We start from the raw sequence: 25917 nt of genomic DNA on the forward strand, positions 1-25917 counted from the left end.
CTGTTTGGAGTTGTTTCTATCTTCCATTATCTTTTACCGCTAGATGTGGTCAAACCAAGAGGTGTTCCAGATTCCAGACACATACTTCCCTTCTCTCATTCTGTTGCAGCAATCTTCTTTATCCTTGATAATCAAGATTAATTAACACAACCAATTCTGTCACCTCCCTTTTTGTCCCTGTTCTGTGTCATGAGGAGTTCAGAATTGCTAGGTTGCAGTTTAAGCTTCCAAGTCAGTGGAGGCATTGCTGAGTCCCTTGGTGAAATCATTCTTCACTTGGGTGCTGAGACTGTTAAACGAGCAGAACCAGAGGCGCAGTGATGGGGAATTGCAAGTTGGTCGTTAGGTGTGATGAGGGAGAGGAGAAGATATGTAACTAATTCTGCTTCTGTCCCTTGGTTACTGGGCCCTGTATTATGGCTGTGGGGGAAACAATGTTTTGTACTATTCACTGGTTCTGAGCATCTTGGGAGACACCACCCTATCTAATTTTATTTGGAACTGAATCTTCAGAAGATGATTTCAGCATTCTGAAAGATGATCTTCTAGATGATAAGGTATGTGGTAAGAACAGTAAATCCCATTAGCATCATTCCATCGTTGTACTCTTTCACTGTTAAATCTTGAGTGAGATACCGTGGCGATGAATGAGGCATTCAGTCATTCTGTGGATGGCAGAGGTGTGGTGGACAGGAAAGGCAGTTTCATATTCAGAATATGTGTCTTTTCATACGAAGACTGACAAGTGACCACTAAAAGTTAGCATGTATGTCTGAAATCATGTATGTTTTCATAAAATTAAGTCCATTCTGAGTTGTTACTTGGAGGCACAAGCAAAGTAAAACATTTAAGATGAATGGAGGTTTGAATGAGTTGAAACTGGCTGACACTGACTCACTATGACCTTGGGCAAGACGCTTAACTATTGCGAGCTGCCTATTCCTCATATCTGTGAAATTGGGATAATGATATTTTTGTGTATATAAGGCTTTGAACCACTCAGACGAAAGGTGCTGTGTAAGTGCAAAGCGTTTTAACAACAATAATAATAATCCTCATTTCACCTTGCCCTCAGTGTGACCTGTGTTTACATTGAGCACTGTTAAAAAGATTGCCTGTGAAATGGTATTCTGAATAGTTATGTTGCTGTATGTTCTCCCAGCACTTGATATATTTCCTTCCCAACACTTTTTATAGTTTGTGATAATCTGCTTGATATTTGAATATTTGTTTCCCCCACTAGATCAAAAGCCTCTGAAGACAATGGGGACCACTTTAGTCTGTTTGTTATAACATCTCCAAGGCCTCCCACATGTGGTAGATGTTCAGTAAATATTTATTGAATGAATAAATGAATAAATAAATAATGCATGTTTCTATGAATTTCTGCCAAAACAACACAAAAAAACCCAGAGATGTAAAATCAGTTTGGTTTCTTTTCCACCAATATGGGAATCCAAATGCTGTATTCTGTGTAAATAAATCATTCCGGTTGGTCATCATCTTATAGTGGGCATAGTGCCATGGGAAATTTATTGGAGTAATTTTTAACAGCATAAATGTTTAGTAACAGATGCACATAGATGGCAGGTTGCCTCATTCAGCTTCCATCTGTTAGACAACTGTCTATTCCAATAAGACTAGTCCATTAGAACTAGACAAATAGCATTCTTACCCATGTTTAAGCTTATTCATTTTCACAATTTTTCCAAAAGGCTTGAAGGAGGAAAGGTGTTTCCATGTTTGGTTGGCTGCTACTTAATAATAGTGTATTACAACACCTTGGCAAACCATAAAGTCCATTTGATGTGTCGTAATGCTCAACAAGGAAGTATTCTCTCTTAAGTGTTTTGTCAAAAGTCAAAACCATGCTAAATAGTGGCACTAGGAAACATACTCAGCTACAGGTAATTTGGTCCAATAGAGTTCAGTGTAGGTTGTGCAACTGGCAACAGAAACTGGCAGGAGATGAAGAGGTATAATCCATGCTGGTCATCATTAGTGTTTGTGATTTTTAAATAGGACAGAGGCAATATACTAACTCTAGAAAATATAGTGTGTCCATATATACATGCAATTAGGTTATACCCAGTGAAAGCATGATGATTCTCAGCTTAGGCATGCCTTTTAAAAACAACTTTACCAAGTTTTTTTGCTATATAAAGGTGGAGACAGTGTTGGCCTATATAAATTTACCCTGTGCACGACAAGTTGGGTTGGTGGTGTGTCATTAAGTGTGGGCCATCTTCCATAAATGTCTTGGTGCTTAGCATAATGCCTGGCACCCAACTGGGACTCAGTAATTATTTGTTGAATGAATGTTCTAGGATCAATTGAGGCAATTCCCTCTGGATTTCCAGCATGAAAGCAGTTTCATAACCTTAGATCACTACAAATTAAAACTTGGAATAAAAAGTTGGAATACTTAGAGTACTAGTACTAAGCAGAACACAAAGCAAACTGCTTATCACTAGTATGTGTCTGTGATAAACTTCTGAAGGTTGTGTCGTTTCCAAAATGTAAATCACCGAGTATGTGTTATTTTGGGAGGCAGACATCTAACAATGGCTGTTTTGGAGAAAGTCAATCAATCTGGGTCTTGGTTCAGTTACAGGAGTGACTAATTTTATACTAGAGTCTCACATGATTCAAAAAGTGTGTGAATGACTCAGCTCATTAATATCCTTAGCCCCTGTGATCTCCCTTCCCAGTGAAACGATGGTTATAAGGAAATAATGATAATTGGAAGAGGAGGAGACTTTGACTTTGCCCTGTGGCAATAAAATGACACACTTTAAGTAATTACATATGCATACAATATTGTTTGAAAGAAATGAGTTATATTATCGTCATGTAAATACATTTAATGTTTGTGTTAAAATATGGTGAAAATAATATGTAGTTTCAGCATGGGTAAGGACTGAGTTCTGCTTTTTGTTTCTACCATTATCTTTTTTTCTAAAACAAGCCTCTGTTTATAAGGACAGAGCCATTTGGAGGCCTAACTTAGTTCCTAACAGTCAACTCATTGATTACCTTCTCCTTGCTGACATAGAGAAATACTGCAGTCATAGGGGTGTTGGATTCTGATTACATGTAGCTAAGTATTCACAAGTGATTTTGAGCTAAAATGAGCAATTCATTGAAGAGTCTGTGGAATTTCTGGGAATTTGCGTGTTTCTCCCTGTTACTGTTTCCTTCTTTTTGAAGCAATTCATTAAACAAAGACCTGGATATTTGGAGTCAGCCTTTGTGCATATGTCTGCTCTTGCTAGAGTCTCTAGTGACTCAAAAGTCTAGTGCATACTTTTCACTTCTTATTTAGCTTGATTTCTCTGCAGCATTTGACATCTCAAAATTCCTTCCTAAACTTTGTGGATATTTTCTTTTGGTTGTTTCTTAACTCTTAACTTTTTATTTTTTTTTTTTATTTTTTTTTTATTTTTTTTTTTTTGAGACGGAGTCTCGCTCTGTCGCCCAGGCTGGAGTGCAGTGGCGCGATCCTGGCTCACTGCAAGCTCCGCCTCCCGGGTTCACGCCATTCTCCTGCCTCAGCCTCCCGAGTAGCTGGGACTACAGGCGCCCGCCACCTCGCCCGGCTAGTTTTTTTGTATTTTTCAGTAGAGACGGGGTTTCACCGTGTTAGCCAGGATGGTCTCGATCTCGTGACCTCGTGATCCGCCCGTCTCGGCCTCCCAAAGTGCTGGGATTACAGGCTTGAGCCACCGCCTAGCTGCCCTTAAAATATGATATCCTCCAGAGTTCGGTCTTGGTCCTTTTTTGTTGTTGTTGTTTCTATTTATTCAGTCTCCTTGGTGATCCCCTTCACTTCCATGGTTTCCATTAAAATCCATACACTGGTTGCTCCACGTGGGTGTTTTTATGTCAGTCTTGATGAGCTACAGACCTGTGTATTCAGCAACACTGGAGATATATATAGATAGATACTAATAGTAACAATACTAACAGCTACTCGTTATTGAACATTTTCTGCGTCAGGCGGGTGAGTGCTTTATTGCTTCATTTATTTACCTCACAGCGATACTATACATTGTCTTAAAAACCAGAAGAATGTCTCATTAAGATCCCGGTTTCTAACTGTCCTGTAAAAGCCCGGGCTTGTCTTCTTACCTGGCAGTAGGCATTGGCAGTCAAGTGACAGGTTTCCTCTTATCTGGGGCTTGTACCATCTACTTCACACAGTCCTCACCACTTCCTATGGGCCTGCACTTATTGTGAGTTTCCTCATATCCTTGCTTGTCTAGCCCCATAGGCATTTCTGACACCTGTAAAGACAATTGACATGCTTTCCCAGCTGGTTGCAGACTTCTCTATTTTTTGCCCTGGTACTGGAATGGTTTTCTCAAATGGAATTTGTTACTTGGTTTCTCTGAATAGTTTTTTATGTATGTTTCTTTGTCAGCTCCTCCTCATCCCACAACTGTGTTGAAGTCTCTGCTGAAGTTAGAAGGAAAAGAATAAAAGTTTTTGATCATTTACTATGGGCCCAGAGTTAAACACAGGCTTGGTTTAGTTAAGTCTTCACAGCATTGAGGTGGGTGTTCCTGATTCCTAATTAAGAGATGAGAGAATTTCAAGGCCCAGGGGATTGTCTTAAGATCCATACCCAGAGTGGATTCAGATCTGTCTGATCCCAAGCTCCAAGTTTTTTCTTCTCCATCATAACAACTTCTAGCTCCTGTTCCTCTATACAAATAAACAAGTATCTTTAGCACTCTCATTCCCTTGATCTGCTTCTCATCTTGTTCTTCCTTTGCCGTCAAACTTTATACATTGGTTCACACGCAACTCCGTTAACCCCTTTCTCATCTCAACACAGTGTATTTAGCCTTCCTATAATTTACTCATTCACCCACATCATCTGAGCACCCACTGTGCAACAGGCAGTGTGCCAGACACCAGGGACATAACCCTTGTCTGAGAGAAGCTTCATGGAGCCATAATTCCAGCGCTGTGTGCAGAATGCCCTGTAATTAAATCCCGTGGATTTAAGGATTAGCCCTTTTCTTACTTAAGCTCACTTGCATCATTTTCCCCAAAGGACAAGCACTTCTCTAATGGAAATTTTCTCTTTCCTTTCTTCTGTAGCATTCCTCATTGCTGGTTTTCTTCTTTTGTTTTTCAGAGTTCCTTTTTCATCTCTCTTCTTTTTCCCATGCCCTCATTTTAAATGTTTCCAGCTTCATACTAGGTAACTTCACTTCAAAGTCTTACGGTTTCAGTGATTTCTGCTGCTTTCCTCAAGACAATAGCATTTGACTGGTTGTCCACATTAAATATCTTGGAGGCATTATTACTCCCTTGTCTTCCTCTCAAAACAAGAGTTGATGATTCTGCTTCAAAAACAGCATCCCAGTTGCCCGCCCCTTTGCCATTAGTTAACATATGGCAGCAACTGCCCTCTCCCTCCCTGTCAGTTGTGTGTCCTCCAGGCATTAACGATAGTAATTTTTTTTTTTTTTTTTTTTTTTTAAACTCTCAGTATCACTTTACTCCTTGAAATCTTGTAGTGTCTTTCTGACTGCCCGTTGGGTCAGGTCTCAGTTCTATAATCTGGCTTCCAGAGCTGTTGACCCTCTGCTCCTGATCCACTCTTCTGGTCTACTCTCATTTTAGCTACAGTGCTTAGCACATAGAGAGCACTCACTGAATACTGGATGAGTAAGCGGGTGGTACGGAAAAATCTGACGTTTTGTTGTCAAAGGGCAGAATTAAATTTTTATCATGTAAGTATGGTACCTACTATTTACTTCTCAGTAGCTTCTCTCATTTTTAAATTATAATGTTATAAACATTAATCCAGTGTATTGTGTTTCTCTGAAATTCATATGTTGAAGTCCTAACCCCTAGTGGGACCTCCAAATTTGACTGTATTTGGAATCAGGTCTTTAAAGAAGTCATTAAGTTGGCCAGGCGCGGTGGCTCATGCCTGTAATCCCAGCACTTGGGAGGCCGAGGTGGGCAGATCCCAAGGTCAGGAGATCGAGACCATCCTGGCTAACACGGTGAAACCCCGTCTCTACTAAAAATACAAAAAATTAGCCAGGCGTGGTGGTGGGCGCAGTGGCGGGCGCCTGTAGTCCCAGCTACTTGGGAGGCTGAGGCAGGAGAATGGCATGAACCCAGGAGGTGGAGCTTGCAGTGAGCCGAGATCATGCCACTGTACTCCAGCCTGGGTGACAGAGCGAGACTCTGCCTCAAAAAAAAAAAAAAAAAAAAGTCATTAAGTTAACATGAGGTCAGTAAGTGGGCCTTAATCCAATATGACTGATGTCCTTAGGTGGAAATTTGGACACAGACCTGTGTAGAGGGAAGACCATGTGATGCCATAGGACCCAGCCCTGCTGATGCCTTGATCTTGGACTTCTTGATTCTAGAACTGTGACAAAATAAATTTCTGTTGTTTAAGCCACCTAATCTGTGATACTTTGTTATTGCAGCCCTAGTAAATTAATACACCTAGTATCTTTTAATTCACTGAGATTCTAAGTCCTGTATCTGGGGAGACATTATTATTGGGGAAAGGATGGACCTAATAATCTAACAGATCCTCTCTTTCCAACTCAAATTTCTTTGAGGTGTTTGAAATTTGTCCAGGGAAGTTAAAGGTTACAGTAAACTGTGATCATGCCACTGTACTCCATCCTGGGTGACACAGCCCGACCCTGTCTCTTTAATTAAAAAAAATATATATCCTAGGGAAAGAGGGTCATCTTTATTATCTTTTTCATACTACATGATCAGCCACTCAATTTTTTTCCTCTCATTAATCTGTTTCTCTTAGATATTCAAACAAAGCAAGAAACCATTAAAAAATAGTTAGTGCCCATTTATTTTATTGATTTAAAGAGATAATGAGTTGAATTTTTTAAAATTTCATTTTGATAGCTAGAGTACAGTAAGTTCTCTTTGCAATGGATGGCCATGCAGACTCAAACTTTCAGAGAAGACATTTACAGCAGTGAATTTATGTGCTTTACAGCAGTTTTCTAAAGGTTCTGGTTATGGGGGGAAAAACACAGTCAATCACTAAAAATTTAGTTTATTCAGCTTTTCCTAGTCATATTTCAGGTTGTCCATGTTGTGAGACCTCAAAATGCCTCTCCCCTCCACCCCCAGTCTCTACTCAGTCTTCACCTCCTCAGCAGTGGTTGTAGTGGAACTGTGGAAATTAAGTAGGTTGTGTTAGAGACTTTGTTGGAAGACAACATTCAGATTTTACTTATCATCTGCTTAGATCATCCCAGATTACATAATAATTTCAGACTGATTGCACCTTGGCAAGGCTCACCCGAATGCCTTCCTATAATGTTACCATTAACATCTTAGGTGGATTTGAGTCCATTTTATTTTATAAATCCAGAAAGAAAGCCTATAATCCTATTCTAAGAACCAGCAATTTATTTTCTAGGTCTGCTCTCAATTCTTGATGCTACGATTTTGAACTTCCTGCATTTTGTTCTATTATGTAGAGGTAGAGGATAGCTAGTCACCATGTGTAATAGCTCTTTTTCTTGAGATATAAGGCAGTATTAAATTGCCTTTCTATCTTCTCTTTTCCAAATTGAGCTTTATTGGTTCTTTAGCCATACGGTACTTCTGTTAAATCCTTAATTACATATAACACTTGTCATTAAAGCCTTTCCATGTTTTCTGAAACTCTCTTTAATGGTGAATCCAGCACTTGGGGGTTAGCAATACAAGAAGACAGTTAGTTCCTACACTAAAATATAAATTTTAGACATTTTGGTTTCATGCTTAATTCTCATTTTCTATTTAGTAATCAAAATGCATAGCAATTAAGCAAAAGAAGAGTATATGTTTTTTCTCTGTGACAAAAGTTAAAGCAGATATTTGAAGATAATCTTCTGAATCCATATGCATTGATAACTCAGATTCATAGAGATTAGGAATATATGCCACTGACTAGAACCAATATCAAGAATTTTCTTTATCTAACTTGTTGTCTTACCTCTGACTAGTTGGATGTAGAAGATAAGTCATTTGACTTCGTTCTAAATCATTTTATTTATTTGTGAAACTGGGGGGGGGAGATCAAGATTAGATTATCTCTAAGCTGTCTTCCAGCCTAGAAATTGTACTGTATGCTAATAATAATGGCAGCTAATAAATCGTGGCTTTTAGTGGGTAAGTATATTTGGAGCTAATAAGATTAACTTATTTGAAATACATGTTGAGTACTACCTACTGTGTGCTGGGCACTGGTAATACCGTGATAAATCAGACATCTTTCAAGGAGTTTACACTTTATTAGGGGAAAGAGGCATAAAAATAAGCAATTGAATATTCCTGGAGTGTTCCTGGAGTAGAAGTCTGTCTAAAGTGTATAGGGCACAATAGAGAATCTGGTGAGATTTGCTTAGCAGCAGGAGCATCAGGAAAGGGCCAGTGATGAAAGGGAGCAATTATGAAGGCCTGATGCAGAGCAGCTGCAGCGAAGTGGTGAGGCAGCAGCTTGACTATAGTGGCTAAAGCTGGAGGATGAGAAAGTGGAAAAAGTGGCTCCTTTTTTCCCCCAAGGAGGTGGAATATGAACAGAAAATAACAAGGGGCAGGGAGCTGGGATTATAAGAGGTTGTTTGTTTTTAAAAAATGGGTGTGAAGGGCCTGTGTAAAGGTTCTTGAGAAAAGAGTGCGTAGAGAGGAAAGTTTGTTGTAAAGGAGATGAAGAAGATGTAATTAAGAACAGGGTTGAGAATGGATAGAGAAATAGATAAATGGATAGATATGTGATAACACACACAGAGCAGAATGTTAATTGTGGCACCTAGGAAGTAGATGAATGAGTGTTCACAATATTCTTCCATCAACCTTTCTGCATATTTGAAAGTTTATAATATTGGGAAATGATTTTATAATATTGGGAATGGAGGAGAACATGGGTTGATAATTTAGCCTTGAACAGAATCAGGGGACACTTATTCCTTGGCATAGCAGGACGTTATGGAAGGTCAAGGCTAAAACCCCAGCCACTTTTGTAAAGTAGAAGTGACTCTCACCTGCTAGGGTGGAGGGCCAAAAAAAAAAAAAAAAAAAAAAAAAAAAGGATTGTTGAGCATGAAGGATGGAATAACCACTGGTGAGTGCAAGAGAGGACTGACCAAACTTGGGTGGTGATGCTCAGGTCTGATGAAGTTGCCACATTTGTGATTGTCCCTGGTAGTTATTAGAAGACAACAAGTTAGTAGGATCATTGAAGGGCCACTAGCTTATGGAAGCCAAAATAGAATGAGTAGTTGGCATGAATGATTCCCTTCAATATTTGCCAGCAGTCTGTCCTAGAACATATCCCAACCTCTCTGGTGCTTTGTTCAAGAGATTGTTTTCAACCTTACTATCTTTTGCTTTGAATTATCTGAGATAAAAACAATGTTGCAAAACTTTGTTCTGTAATCCCAGCACTTTGGGAGGCCGAGACGGGCGGATCACGAGGTCAGGAGATCGAGACTATCCTGGCTTATACGGTGAAACCCCGTCTCTACTACAAAATACAAAAAACTAGCCGGGCGAGGTGGCGGGTGCCTGTAGTCCCAGCTACTCGGGAGGCTGAGGCAGGAGAATGGCGTGAACCCGGGAGGCAGAGCTTGCAGTGAGCCGAGATCCGGCCACTGCACTCCAGCCTGGGCGACAGAGCAAGACTCCGTCTCAAAAAAAAAAAAAAAACTTTGTTAACACTATTATTGTTAACATTTAACTCAGGTTATTTTGTTGTCTCCCTTAGGTAAAAGAAGAACGTCCAGAAAAAATACCAGATTTAAAATTATTGGTGGAGAAGAAATTTTTGGCTTTACAGAACAAGAATTCAGATGCAGACTTTCAAAATAATGAAAAATTTGTACAGTTTAAACAACAGCTGAAAGAACTAAAGAAGCAATGTAAGTCAACATGCTTTGCTTTGGTTTGGCTTTTTGAAATTAGGGAACTGACTTGATGAACAGCCCAGTTAACTGATTTTATAAAGTTTGCTTATCTGCTTGGCTTGATCCTCTTTCTAAGTTGCTTTCTATTGTTGCAATTCTGTATTTTGTCTAATTTTTGGTTCAAATCAGCCTGCCCATTTCTGAAAGCCAACAGTTTCCACAAAGTGCTCAGAAAATTTCCCAGCAGCTAGTTATGTGTATTGTCCCATTGCTGGGGAGGGGAATTGGGAAAACAAAATAAAACTGAAAACTATTTTATTTAAATACTAATGGTATTGTTCAAGTTTTAAACTGCTGTGCCATACTGTAAGATAACCATACTTTGATTCTGGTTTTGCCGCTTTGGAGTAATATTAGCTATGTTTTCTCAGAAGACCACTTTATCTTCTCAACTATAGACCAAAATCTCTCTGATCCGTTTTAGCATTGTGGTAGTATAAAATTCCATGTGGTTTTTAAATTTGTTGCCTTCTTAATAAACTATTACATTCAGGTTTTTTAGTGGACATAATTTTGACTTAAGAATTAGAGCGGGCAATATAATTTTTTATACCAAAAAAAATTTTTAGACAGTATTTACCAGAAATAATATATCTTTTCTGCACAGTAAAGTACATATGTCCTTTCTTTTCCCATTCTTCCATGTGGTCCACATACCAATTTTATATAAATGGATTTTTTCACATTAGCATCTATTTAGTCCTATAGTCTTTGCTTCTTTTAGGATTGAGAAGCTTGTATTTCTTAAAGAAGTGAGTAGTGAAGCAAATAACCTTTTCTAACTTCAGTCTCCCAACACCTTCATTTACACACACATAGAGCAGAAATGTTGTATGATAAATGAGACATAAATTTACCTCATGTCCTTATATGTGCTTAATGTAGGGATTCGTATTTTGAAATAGGCTTTCTTTTAAATATAAGCATTTTCTTTAAATTGATGCTGAGATCTCAAAAAATGACTGAGGAAGCTGCTTCACTTTTGTCTATTTTACAAATAACTTAAGTTTCACAATTTGGAATGTTTTGCAATCATGATGAGACTTTTGTTTTTACTGTAGATTTAACCAGTAAGCATTTTCCCCATATTTTAAGTTTATTTTTTGTTCTTTTTTGAACAGCACAGCTCCCAACATTCTTCTAATGTATTTTTCACTCTTCCCTCAAATGATTAATAATTCCCCAAAGAGACAATAATTTGCCAGTGGCTTTCTGATCTTAAAGATGCTTGTGAATTAATTGTACAGCCATGAGAATTAGACATTATTCCCCTTAAATATACACGGGCCATGTAGTCTTTATCCTTTATCCATGATACTTATTATTCAGTGGTGTGTGTGTGTGTGTGTGTGTGTGTGTGTGTATGTATGTGTGTGTAGTATCTGGCACATGGACCTGTGATTACCAGCCTGAGGCCAACAAATCCCCTCAGTTGGGATGTAGAGATTAAACAAAGCTTTTAAAAGCTCATATTATATGACCTCAAGGTTGTTTACCTGGTCGTCTCGTGGTAATTAGAAACTCTGATTGGCAGCTTTCGATTTCTTGGTTAAAAACCTAAATAAACTGATTGTTTTAGGCATTTTTTCAAAGGTGTTCTCAGTGAAAAGTCCGGGAACTATTCTATTTGGTGCTTAGTGAAAATATTTTGAACTAATGTATGTACCAGTTATTAACATTTCTTTATTAAATGCAAAAGTTTTTTTGTCAAATAAATAGCAATTTTTCAATCTTGAAAAAAAAAAAAAGATGCTAACGAATTTCACTTTTGGTGTTGGTTTAAGTAGCCAAATGTATTTTATTTGACTATTTGGAACCAGTACTCATAAATTGTGGCAGACTTAGCATCCAATCACAATTCCTGATTTTTAAGTATTTTTATAATACAGGTTGAAGGACAAATATTCAAAAATATAAATTGTTTCTTCTTTTGTTATTGTTTACAAAGTTATTATTCCACAAGGTAAAGGATGGAGACTTTTAGAATCATATACTCATGGAGAAACACTTTCTAATTAAGAACAACAAAATGATAAATGTTGAAATCGTGGCTATTGTTTCTTAAATCTCTTTAAAATGGGGTTGGAAAAAGAAAGAAAATGTTTCCTCAGGCCACCAGTACACGTTATTTGGATAAACAGTCAAACCTCATGTATATTTATATTGAAAGAAATACTTCCTTATATAAGGTTTCCCTGTATATTGTAACACTGGAATTAAAATAACTTTCCCCTAAAATAATTAAAATAAAAATTTCCCCTAGAATTTTTTTTAAAAAGTTTTTAAATTTCAAATGACAGAACAAACAAAATATTAATACTTTAAAAAAATTCTCTATAAGATCTGTATGCCTTACTTGCAAAATGTAATTTTAGTGCGGTATTATTAGCACTATTAATTAAACTTGTACCATGTCTAGTGGATTTTCTTTCTTTAGATTTAACACTGCTGTGAGGGTTCTAATTAGGATCAGGCCCCCACAATATTTGTGTAGCCAGGTCAAAGGTACACTATGATATGTAAATGAGCTAATGAATCGTTTTGGGATATGTTCTGGTGGCAAGGAATTGCAATAATAATTTTTTTTTTTTTTTTTAAGATTAGAAAATAGAGGCTAGGGAGAGAGACTTGTTTCTAGATGCCTGTTTTGACAGAGTAAAAGCTGAAGTACTTTTATGTTCTACATAGATCCAAAGAGTTGTTTTATGAAAATATCCACTAACTTTATTATGTGAGAACATAAATGAATGGGATTGCATTTGACCAAATCAGGATCTAATCAGAGAAATGCCAGGAATCTTTTAGGTGGGAAGAGGCCAAGATAGAGCTTGCAATGAAGTTGTCTCCCAGGTGGTTTTGTCTCGTGGGCAGGCCTAGGTACACTGTGCTGGCAGTGTACGAGCTGTAAGTTGATCTGTCTGTGGCTCAGCATCTGGTTCTCAAAGTTTTTGGTCTTATGCTCCCTTTACATTCTTAATTTTTTTTTTTTTTTTTTTTTTTTTTTTTTTTTTTTTTGAGACAGAGTCTCGCTTTGTTACCCGTGCTGAAGTACAGTGGTGCAATCCTGGCTCACTTCAACCTCCTCCTCCCAGGTTCAAGTGATTCTCCTGCCTCAGCCTCCCAAGTAGCTGGGATTATACGTGCACACCACCACACCCAGCTAATTTTTGTATTTTTAGTAGAGACAGGGTTTTGCCATGTTGGCCAGGCCAGTCTTGAACTCCTGACCTCAGGTGATCCACCTGCCTCAGCCTCCCAAAGTGTTGGGATTACAGGCATGAGCCACCACGCCTGGTCACATTCCTAAAATTTACTGAGAGCCCCCAGAGAGCTTTTGTTTATTGGTTATATCAACTGACATTTATCATGTTAGAAATCAAAACTGAAGAATTTTTAAAATATTAACATATTATAAATAAGCCTGTGGCATGTTAATATGGACAGTATTTGATATGGGATACCACTTTACATTTTACAAACATAGAGGAAAAATTATTGAGAAGAGTGGCATTCTTTTACATTTTGCCAGTCTCTTCAATTTTTGGCTTATTTAATAGAAGGTAGCTAGATCCTCATATTTGCATCTACATTTGGTCTATTTTGTTGATGTATACAAAGAAAATTTTGTCTCACACATTGGCAACTGAACTTGCTGGAAAGATCTTGCAGACCACCAGAAGTTCTCACTTTGACAACTCTAGATCTAGGCCAGGGGTCAGTAAACTCTGGGCCATGGACCAAATTCAGCCTGCCTCCTGATTTTCTATGGCCTGCAAGCTAACAATGGTTTTTATATTTTTTAATTGTTGGAGAAAAAAATCAAAAGAGGAGTAATATTTGGTGACTTGTGAAAATTATACGAAAATTCTATTTCAGTGTCCATAAATAGTTTCATGGCAACATAGTCATACTCACCTGTTAATGTGTTTTCTGTGGGTACTGTCACACTGTCATGGCAGGGTTGAGTGGGTGTGTCACAGATCATCTGGTTAGCAGAGCTTATCATATTTATTATCTGGCTTTTTACAGTAAATGTTTACTGACCCTTGATCTAAATTATATTCAGGAATAATGGCAGTTTTTATTTTTTTAATTTTAGATTTTTTCCCTAAATACCATCCATTTGTCTCAGGTACATTCAGAACACTTTGAGGATTCACTGTGTATGAATTACTATAGTTGAGGCTCTGAAATAAAAAGTGAAAAGCAGGACTCTGTAAATGCAGAAGATAGTGTATACACACATGATATAATATGAGAACCATTAACAACAACTATCAAGTCAAAAGCAAAGAAAACATCAGAAACAAATGGTATACAATGTGGGACCTAAGTGAGGAGAGTGAAAACAGGAATGCCATGCCAGTCAACTGGTATGGGGCTTTCTGGAGCAGGAGGTTCAGAGAGATTTTGAGACTGGGTTCAGCTCCAGTAGGAAAGAATGTGCTAAAAGATAACAGTGGGAAAGGAGAGGGCAGTACAGATGTCTAGTATTTACCATCCTCAGAATACAAACCTAACAGATATACTACACTCATTTAAAGATACTGTTACTCTAAAGATAATATATTTCAGTTACACACAATTATTTTCCTAATAATTATGTCTTATAGATATTACTGGCATTAGATATAACATCTTTGAACAAATGATTTTATCCTTTAGATACCCAGTGTCCTGTATGTTAGAAATAATTACATCTGCCTCAGCTTACATCTCAGGGTCATTACCAAGATTAAATGAGATACTGGCTCTGCTAGCTCTAAAAGCTTTAGGTGTAAGTTATTGAGGAAGAGCTAGTACAGCATAATGGAAAGACTGTGGCTTAGCAGCCAGAAGACTTGGATTTGAGTCACTTAATAGTAGCCTACTCTCCCTTCAGATACCACCTATCTTAGATACTTCCAACTCTTGGAGTCACAAAATCAAGATTGAAGATAACTTCTATACTTCTACACAAGATGACTAGGATAGTGATGGTCGTGATAACTGAGTTAGGGAACAATTTCACAGAGAAGAATTTCCTAAACAGTAATTATATTCTCAGTAACCCAAGTTATGAAGTGAGACAGTATGATTTGGTTTAAAGCAGACATAACCAGACTTTCTTGGATGAAATAATTTTAATGTAGCTGGACAGTATGGATAATTTTCTCTTCTCCTTGCCTTAAACTGCCTTCCTATTACAGCTCATGGTTTCTTGCAATTTTAACATCAGGAGAACTTAATTAGAATGTGTGAACTCCTCTGTGTAGACACTTTTTCAAGTCATCAAGCAATCTTTCTGGCGTCTTTTATTCATTTACCTGTTACGCGACTTTCAGGCCCTGTGGATTTTAGCGTACATCAGCAAAGGCCGAAATTGAGGGCAGTTGACAAAGCCCTTCTGTTTTGAAAGTTTCTAAGATTGAGATTTAGAAACTTTCAAAACAGAAGGGCTTTGCTTTATGTTCAAAAATAGAATTGAATGTGAATCTGAAATTTTTAGTATTAATTTAATATGCAGTATAATTTTGTTAGTACATTTAAATGCTAAACTTAAGAACATATCGTATTAGCTTTTAATGAAAAAATGCTTATCTGAAAAGCTTCACCACAAATTTAGACAGTATATTTAGGTCACTGTTAGATATAGAATATATGATACAGAGATAATTGCATCTATGAGTGCAGCTTATACATCATTTTGAGTGACGATGATATTTGTATCGGACATAGAGAGACATAGGAATTAACACTGTCATCTAGCAATTAATATGTATTCATTTTAAGCACACCCAATCTAGATCTCAAAACTGACAAAAGGAGGGAGTGGCCATTCACTTTACAAAAGGATTCTCTCAAGGATACTATTAAGTGTTCTCAGGAACATTAGAAACCTTCACTTTACTGTTTTTAGTTGGTGACTTTTCCATCTCCTTGAGCGTCTACTCAAAACCGCAGTGTAGTTGCACAAGGGTAGGGGTTTTTATGTTTTGCTTACTGATGTACTCTTTGAACTCCAGCATGAGGCCTAGGCACAGGGTAGTATTACCATAGCACAGGTCCTTGATGGTCACAACAATCTTCCGGAAAACCATCATGTGCTTAAGAGCTTCTGTGCTACTTAAAGAGGACACCTGTCACCCCTGCCAGCTTATTATTGCTGTGAGGGGGTGTGGACCCAGTGTTGCCAGATCTTCAGGTTGTTTTGGAAAACTCAGAAATCTAAGTTACTAGATTTTTCTGTTTTTCAGTTACTAGATTTTTAAAACACTGTTCAGACAAAACTGTTAGTTTGTAACCTTTGGCTTTACCTTCTCATAATGTAATTTTTTTAGTGCCTTATTAGACACTTTAATGAGAGACAGCAGCCATTTAATTTACTGTTAGTTTGTGATATCTTCAGAAGAGTCGATGGTTTTGCTTTCAGGATACTGCAAACTAAGGCCAAAATGTGCAGTTTGCTTCATTTGGGAATGTATATTGTAGAAACCTGTTGGGTTCTATTGAAAAAGCAAATGGGGGTTTTGTGATAGGGGGCCAGGTATGGGAACCCCCTCATCCAGATGCAGGTGAACAGTGTGGTTCTAGAGAAGACCAGTGATTGGAAGGGTATGTGTGAGTTTTGAAACTTGGAAGAAGACAGATGAGAAGTAAATAAAGGTAGTGCCAAGAGGGAAAATATTTGACTTTGCCTAGAAATACATTGAGTGCATTTAAACTGGGCAAGGTATTGACTAACTTGCCTTCATCCTGATACGATTCAACTTAGAAATTTCTTGCTTTGTCGTAAGGTATAACTGTTGTTAGAAATAGATAATCGGTGTTGCGAAGAAAAGTCAGCACAGAGACAAAGGACCTCTTAGCAAGGCAGTCTTTACTTTCCACAGAAAGGGTGCTCCACACAGATGGAACAATGGCGAGAGCACACCTGAACAAAGGAAAGGCAGACATATTTATCCCTTATGCCTTTGGGTCATCCTTACTGCTCTATCCTGCATCCATTGACTGGAGCTGAACCTCACAATCTTAAACTGATACCCGATTTGCTAATAACCTAAAACTTTCCTAAATAGGTAAGTGCAAGGAAGAACAAAGAAGGAGAGGAAGTTGCTTATGAAAGGTTTAAGGCTAAGACTTGCCTGGGCCTGTCCAGACATGCCTGAGTAAGCCAAAGCAACTAACTGGGCTAGAGTGTAAGAACTGATAGTTGATAGGAGGCTTTAGAGTAAGGAGCTATTATTATTCCTAGTGTCTATTATTTTATTTTTAAACCAAGACAAACTTTGAAGAGGAACTTTTCTACTTTCTACAACCGTCTATCCAAATTCACAAATGATGTGAATTGCTGGCCTGCAATGAACCAAAGTCCAAGACCCTTTAAGACAGGAATAATTTCTTATGAATCCCTATGTTCTTTTTGTTTCTCACATAGTAGGAGCTCAGTTAATATTTATAGAACAGATTTATTCAACTGATCAGATAAGCTGCCTAGAAAAAGAGGGTCAGAACCTAGTTAAGGCAGTCTGATGATAAAAATCCTTTGCCTTTCAATACATTGTCAGTAAGGAAGAGAATAGAGGACAAAAATTAGCGTTTGTAGGGTTGAGACCTAAAATCAGCAGACAAGGTGAAAAATTTATGTTGTCTTTGAAAATTCCCTGAAGTGCTCAACAAACATAAATACATAATTTTGTGTATATAACCACTTACAATGATATGTTGGCACAAACGTATAGTATATACAGCAATACACATTTTTTAATATCACAGAATATGGCTTAAGTCTTTTAAGTGTGACTGCTTAGAACATTCAAACAAATTGATGAAGTTTGCTGGCTCTTCTATGGTTTTACCGCCTCTGTACCTCTCAGCAGGTCTTCATTTTTTCCTCAAAGATGTGGATGAAGCCATTGCCATTCACTTGCTGAATGACTTAATTGTTGGGAAATGCTAAAAATCGTAAATGTCACAACCAAGGTGGACTTTTTCAGGCTGGATTGTGTCCTGAGAGCTTATGTTCATTGAGTGAAATTTCTGCCCTATACACATTTTTTATTCTTTGAGTGTTTGCCTCTCTCCTCTTTCCTCCTCTCTCCATCAGCATCTGTCTTTTCTTGTGTCTCTTTCCTCCCTGCTGCTTTATTTGTGTCTCCCACTCCATATGTTTCCTCTTTTCCATAAATCTTGATTTATATCATTGCAGCTGAAGAGTGTCATCCCCATATTAATGATGAAGCAGCCTCAGAGAGGTAAAGTGATATGCCCAAGGCCAACAAAGCTAGTGAACAGTAGAACCAGAAGACAGAGGATGCCAGGGATGAAGAGAGAACATTGGAGAGAAGTGTAGCTACTCTCCCTCTTTTCTTTTGTAAAGCTGTTACTTTTTAGGAGTGTTTACATTTTAAAGCAGATTTGGGGGACCAAATAAGTTAAGAAAAAGATTAATTCAAATTAAAGGATTGATTCCATAGTGGTGGAGTTTTAATCAGGTCATTAAGCTGTCCAGGAGTTATTATGTAGTGAGAAATTAACTTTTCTACATGTCCTTTATATTGTACAATAAAAGCACTCATCTACTCTGCATTCATCTTAGGTTTGCCCTATTCCTATTTGCTGATAGTTACAATACAAGTCATAGGCATGCTTTGTATAATGCCTAGTACCTAAAGTACTCAGTGAGTGCTGGTTGAATTAATGAATAATAGCTGACATTGTTTGAGTGCTTACCTATGCTCAGGCTATGGTACTTGCAGACTTTATGTGCATTATTATTATTATTATTATTATTTGAGATGGAGTTTCGCTCTTGTTGCTCAGGCTGGCGTGCAGTGGCATGATCTTGGCTCACTGCAACCTCTGCCTCCCAGGTTCAAGTGATTCTCCTGCCTTAGCCTCCTGAGTAGCTGGGATTTACAGGCACCCACCACCCCACCTTGCTAATTTTTTGTATTTTTAGTAGAGACAGGGTTTCACCATGTTGACCAGGCTGTTCTTGAACTCCTGACCTCAGGTGATCTGCCTGCCTCAGCCTCCCAAAGTGCTGGGATTACAGGCGTGAGCCACCACGCCCAGCCTGTTTATGTGCATTATTATTTCTTTCTCTCAGCTCTATTAGATGACTATATCTATTTTATAGATTAGAAAATAAGCAAAGAAATGTAATATAACTTGCCTAAAACCCTGATGCTGAAATTCATACCCAGGTTTAGGTGACACCAAAGCCCATGTCATGTTCTTTCCCCCATACCACACCAAATCTTTTTTTTTTTTTTTTTTTTTAGATGGAATCTTCCCTTCATCGCCCAGGCTGGGGTCCAGTGGCGTGATCTCGGTTCACTGCAATCTCTGCCTCCCAGGTTCACGCCGTCTTCCTGCCTCAGCCTCCTGAATAGCTGGGACTACAGGCACCTGCCATGACGCCTGGCTAATTTTTTTGCATTTTTAGTAGAGACGGGGTTTCACCGTGTTAGCCAGGATGGTCTCAGTCTCCTGACTTTGTGATACACCCACCTTGGTCTCCCAAAGTGCTGGGATTACAGGCATGAACCGCTGTGCCTGGCCACCACACCAATTCTTGAAAACACTTTTGTGTGTTTTTTTCTTTCTCTCAATTCAAGCATATCATTCATGGAAAAATCTTACTTTTAATAGGACTCTTGAAGAGTGAATTATCTGTGTAGATCTTCCAGATCATAGAACTGCCTTGATGTACTTAGATGACACTGGAGGAATCTGCTTCATCTAGCTGAGAGAGAGTCTTTTTTGGTCACTTGCATTTAGAGATTAGGGAGTAGGAATGATACCAGACATTACATAGCAGTTCTTCTTTTCCAGATCCCTATGGTTTTGGCAATTCATTTAGAATATAGTGTCTAAGAATGATGTTTCTGGTGAAATAGTTGGTGTGTTATGGCAGAGAGGAGGAGGATATTTATGGCATCCCAAGTTTAGAACAAATTCCATGAAATTTATTTCAAACATAACAACAGTAATCTCTTGCACATACATCATCTCGCGTAATCTTTACAACATCCACATGCAGGAAAGGAATGCATGAAAAGTACAAGTTCTGTTTTTAGCAGACGGAACACTATATAAAAGAGTCTTGGAGGTGACATATTTACCCCGTGTCTCACAGTCAAGAGGCCACAAGGATAGCAAATATGTGCACGAGGAAAGGGGAAGTTTTAAAATGACAGATAGCTATAATTAAAGTTAGTAAAGAAAGGTTCAGTTATCAAGGGACAAATGAGTCAGCAGCAAGTTTAGACACAAACTGTGAACTCTGGGTGTTTCTCTTATTGTGACTTATTTTAAGAGAGTATGATGCCATCCACACTCAGAAAGTAGCCTGAATCTAGATTAGGAAGACCAAGTCTTAAGTGTCCCAGAGATGACGTTACATTATACCTAAGAAAATAATTATCTTGTCAAGTTATAATTCCTGAAGTTAGAATGATTTAAGTGTTGTATTTGTTAGATAGACTGGAAGTTTCAGACAAAGTTACTAAGCATTTCTGTCTACTTCTACTTCATTTTTAAAAGACTTTTTTTTTTCTTTTGGAAAGAAAGTTTAAGTAGAATTTTGGCAGCTTAGTGTGTGGTGTGTTATTGTGTGTATAGCAAATAGACATGGTTTACTCATTAACCATTCTGAAATTTTGAAGTCAAATGAATTGTTTCAAGTTAATATTATGATTTGTCTTTATAGAGCAGCTATAATTGAATATTATATGTATATTGTAGCAATTATATAGGGAAAAAACTGCATATAGAAATTCAGAGCTACTTGTATAGAAATGCATTGTTGGTGAACAACATTTGAAATCGAGCAGTGATACAATTTTACACATGCAAATAATACTAAAGACTTGCTACGTTTCATTTCAATTTAAGATTTTAGGAACATTAATGTAGTATCACAAAAAGGGCACAATAATGGAAATCGAAAGACCTAACTTAGACATCAATGAATGGATTCTGCCCACTCTGGCAATTCAGTTTCTGTCTCTGGATCTCATATCCTCACATAGGGGAAAGGCTTCATCTCTAAGGCTGCCTTCCAGATGGTGATAGATGATGATGACATGCTCTACTGCTAACATGTGCTACCTCTTCAGTATCATTCTAATATGTTTTCTTTGGAATTCCATATCTTAAGGACATATTCTGAAATAATGAAGCAAAATTTACTTACAAAGATATCCTTTATGATATTATTTGTAATTAATATATTACTAACACTGTAACATAATAGTTGAGGGCTAGTTATGTAAAATATGCAACATCAATTCAGTGAAATATTTTGCAGTCATTAAAAATGATGTGAGGAGTTTTTAAAACATCAGGAAATAAATGCTTATGCTATTAAGAGTTAACAGGGGCCAGGCACAGTGGCTCACGCCTGTAATCCCAACACTTTGGGAGGCCGAGGCAGGTGGATCACCTGAGGTTGGGAGTTCGAGACCAGCCTGTCCAACATGGAGAAACCCCGTCTCTACTAAAAATACAAAATTAGCTGGACGTAGTGGCACATGCCTGTAATCCCAGCTACTCAGGAGGCTGAGGCAGGAGAATTGCTTGAACCTGGGAGGCGGAAGTTGCAGTGGGCCAAGATCACGCCATGGCACTCCAGCCTAGGCAACGAGCGAAACTCCATCTCAAAAAAAAAAAAAAGAAAAGAGTTAACAGGATATAAAAATTGAGTATTCAGTATGATTACAACTAGGTTAAATACACATTTATGTAAAGTAGACTTCATCAAAATTAAAACCTTCAACTTATCGCGACAGATATTAAGGTAATGAATGGACAAGCTACAACATAGGACAAAATATTCACAAAACATGTATCTTACAAAGAATATGTGTATCCAGACTGTATAAAGAACTGGAACTAATAATAAGAGACAACACACTTCTGTTTAAAAATTATCAAAGGTTTGAACAGACTTCACAAAAGATGATAAACAAGTGGCTAATAAACATATGAAAGTTATTTTTAAAACCACATTCATAGAATAAACACTGCTGGTGGTAGCATTATGCTTCTACCTTGACTTTTTCTCTACCTTCATTTTTAAAATATGTATTTGTTCTTCACTAATTTTCTATAAAGAGTCTATATAGTTTTATAATCAGGAAACCAAAATCCCTCAATTTACTGAGAAAGAGCTACTGGTTAGGAGTGACAGGAGGATATTTTCTCAGAAAAGAGGTACGTGTAAAACAAAGCAAAAAGCATATTTCTTCTTCTAAGATTTCAGAAGAATTGAAAGAAGAAAGGTACATGGAAGCTTTATCTTCACCCCTAGTTTTATCCTAAGTGTGCCCCTTCAGTCTCTGCCTATCACTGAGTCAGTCTGGTGGACAGTGAGAAGCAGCCTCATATTTACCCTTTGTTACTCTCTGTTAACTCTCATCATCCCCATTAACTGTATGTTGTTGATTTATTTGCCAGGGCCTTGTCACTTTGTCCTTGAAATATCAGAAAGTGTTAGTGGTTCTTGTGGAGAGTGTTGCCGCTTTGTATATGTTGAAAGAGGAGGAAGAATATTTGTGTTGTATGCATGACTGTATTTTACAAGGCATATTTTAGCTTATAAAGCACTCTCCTGTCTATTATCTTATTTAATTTTCACAACAGCTTAGTGTGGTAGATAGATAGTATTCGTCCCATTTTACAGATGAGGTTCTGCACAATCAGGTGTCCTGCACAGTTCTATCAATCAGCCCCCCACGAAAAATTCTCTTGTGCCACTTTGTAGTTGACACCTCCCCCCATTCCCAGCCCCTGGCAACCACTATTTTGTTTTTTCTATATATAATTTTAATTTTTCCAGAATATTATGTAGGTGGAATTGTACAGTGTATAGCCTTTTGAGTGGCTTCTTTCACTTATCAGTGTGCATTTGACATTCATTAATGGTATTGCTAGTTATCTGCAGTTTGTTGCATTTTATTGCTGAGTAGTATTTCATTGTATGGATGTACCATAGTTTCATTTACCAGTGGAAGAACATCTCAGTTGTTTGCAGCTGGTGGCCATTATGAATAAAACTGCTAGAAGGATTCATGTACAGAGTTTTATGTGAATATGTTTTAATATCTATTGAGTAAATATCCAGGCATAAGATTGATGGCTTTGGTAAGCATATGATTGCTGGGATTAGTAAGCATATGATGTTTAGCTTATAAAAAATGGTCATTGTGTCGATGTTTATAAAATTTAAAAAAAAGAAATGGACAAACTGTTTTTCAACGTGCAGTGTATGAGAATTGCACCCTCACCAGCACATGGATTATTTTTGGTTTTGTTTTTCATTCTGCTGTTCTAATAAGTATGTAGTGATATTTCATTGTGGTTTTATTTTATGTTTTTCTAACCTTTTTTGTATTTAAATTTTTCATATAATGTTCATATTTCTCTATTTTTACATCTTCTACATTTATTCTTTAATTCATTCCAGAAACACCAGAAACACTATAGATGACCTGTAGCAATGGTTCTCAGAGTAGCATGAGCGTCACCTAGAAACTTATTAAAAATGCAGATTTTTAGGTTCTACCCTAGACCTACTGAATCTGAAACTGGGAGAGTAAGACTGAATTTTCAGCTCTCCAAATGATTCTCCCGTAACCCAAAGTTTGAGAACCTCTGGTCTACAGTGGAGGTGTTCACCCATGCCTAGGCGTCAGTATCAACTGTGAACATTAAAAAAAGAAAAGAAAATCAGAGTTCAATCTCTACCCAGAGATTCAAATTTAGTTTGTGTCTGGTAAGCCCACAGGCATTTTTTTTTTTAACGTTCTCCAGGTAATGCTAACGTACAATGAGGGTTGAAAATAATCTACTAAAAGTTGTTTGCTAGGCACTCTAAAGGATATAAATCTGACACCAATTCCAGATCTAATGCAGCTTATTATTTAAAAGGAAGGATCCATAGAAGCATATCTTAGCATAGTCATAAGCACATACATATAAGTTACTTAGTAATTATCTAATGAATTAAATTGTACTTGGTGTCCTGGTTTTAAATATAAACTAACTTCATTTACCTGTATCTCAGAGTCTCATTTTGAAACTTGGTGTTGTACTCAGCATTCATTCATTCAGCAGATATTCATTGAATATGCTGGGAATATGGCAGGGAACAAAATAGACAAGTCTCTATGCTCATGGAGCTTATATGCTGGCACTTAGCATCAACTCACAGTATTTTGGGGAAAATACATTTCTTAATAACTCCAAAACAAAGATGTCTATTTATTGATAGTCTTAATCGTGATATTTGTGTTATGCTCAAGTACTGTCTTTCAGAGTTATTTGCCTTGTATTTGTTAAAATTTATATTAGTCGTTACATTCTTTTTCCTGAATAACTTTTTTTTTTTTTTTTTTTTTGAGATAGAGTCACGTTCTGTCACCCAGGCTGGAGTGCAGTGGCACAATCTTGGCTCGCTGCAACCTCCGACTCCTGGGTTCAAGCGATTCTCCTGCCTCCCAGGTAGCTAGGATTACAGGTGCCTGCCACCACGCCAAGCTGATTTTTGTACTTTTAGTGGAGACTGGGTTTCACCATGTTGGCCAGGCTCCTAGTCTCGAACTCCTGACCTTATGTGATCCTCCTGCCTTGGCCTCCCAAAGTGCTGGGATCACAGGCATGAGCCACCAAGCCCAGCCCTAGATAACTTTGTTTTTTCCTTTTTTTGTACTTTAAGTTCTAGGGTACATGTGCACAACGTGCAGGTTTGTTATATAGGTATACATGTGCCGTGTTGGTTTGCTGCACCCATCAACTTATCATTTATGTTAGGTGTTTCTCCTAATGCTATCCCTCCCCCAGCCTCCTTACTCCCTGACAAGTCCTGGTGTGTGATGTTCCCCCTTCTCCATGTCCAAGTGTTCTCATTGCTCAATTCCCACCTATGAGTGAGAACATGTGGGTTTGGTTTCCTGTCCTTGTGATAGTTTCCCAAGAATGATGGTTTCCAGCTTCATCCGTGTCCCTGCAAAGGACATGAACTCATCCTTTTTTATGGCTGCATAGTATTCCGTGGTGTATATGTGCCACATTTGCTTAATCTAGTCTATCACTGATGGGCATTTGGGTTAGTTCCAAGTATTTTCTATTGTGAACAGTGCCACAATAAACATACATGTGCATGTGTCTTTATAGTAGCATGATTTATAATCCTTTGGGTATATACCCAGTAATGGGATGGCTGGGTCAAATGTTATTTCTAGTTCTAGATCCTTGAGGAATTGCCACACTGTCTTCCACAGTGGTTGAACTAATGTATGTTCCCACCAACAGTGTAAAAGCATTCCTATTTCTCCACATCCTCTCCAGCATCTGTTGTTTCCTGACTTTTTAATGATCACCATTCTAATTGGCTTGAGATGGTATCTCATTGTGGTTTTCATTTGCATTTCTCTGGTGGCCAGTGATGATGAGCATTTTTTCTTGTCTGTTGTCTGCATAAATGTCTTCTTTTGAGAAGTGGCTGTTCATATCCTTTGCCCACTTTTTGATGGGATTGTTTGGTTTTTTTTTCTTGTAAATTTGTTTAAGTTCTTTGTAGATTCTGGATATTAGCCCTTTGTCAGATGGGTAGATTGCAGAAATTTTCTCCCATTCTGTAGGTTGCCTGTTCACTCTGATGGTAGTTTCTTTTGCCATGCAGAAGCTCTTTAGTTTAATTAGATCCCATTTGTGCATTTTGACTTTTGTTGCCGTTGCTTTTGGTGTTTTAGTCATGGAGTCCTTGTCCATGCCTATGTCCTGAATGGTGTTGCCTAGGTTTTGTTCTAGGGTTTTTATGGTTTTAGGTCTAACATTTAAGTTTTAATCCATCTTGAATTAATTTTTGTATAAGGTGTAAGGAAGGGATCCAGTTTCAGCTTTCTACATATGGCTAGCCAGTTTTCCCAGCACCATTTATTAAATAGAGAATCTTTTCCCCATTTCT

The 25917-nt window shown here is 37.7% G+C and overlaps 1 protein-coding gene across 5 annotated transcripts in view; it reads left to right on the forward strand.

The window, feature by feature from the left end:
• NSMCE2 (NSE2 (MMS21) homolog, SMC5-SMC6 complex SUMO ligase) overlaps positions 1-25917 on the forward strand; it is a 270551-nt gene that overhangs the window by 77958 nt on the left and 166676 nt on the right. For all 5 annotated transcript variants that reach the window (XM_008001517.3, XM_038000159.2, XM_008001515.3 and 2 more), the window contains one exon: positions 9764-9917. In XM_008001517.3, coding sequence (XP_007999708.1) covers positions 9764-9917 — 154 coding nt within the window. The remainder of the gene's footprint in view (positions 1-9763; positions 9918-25917) is intronic.

This window comes from Chlorocebus sabaeus, chromosome 8 (assembly GCF_047675955.1).
Source record: "Chlorocebus sabaeus isolate Y175 chromosome 8, mChlSab1.0.hap1, whole genome shotgun sequence".
Taxonomy (NCBI): domain Eukaryota; kingdom Metazoa; phylum Chordata; class Mammalia; order Primates; family Cercopithecidae; genus Chlorocebus; species Chlorocebus sabaeus.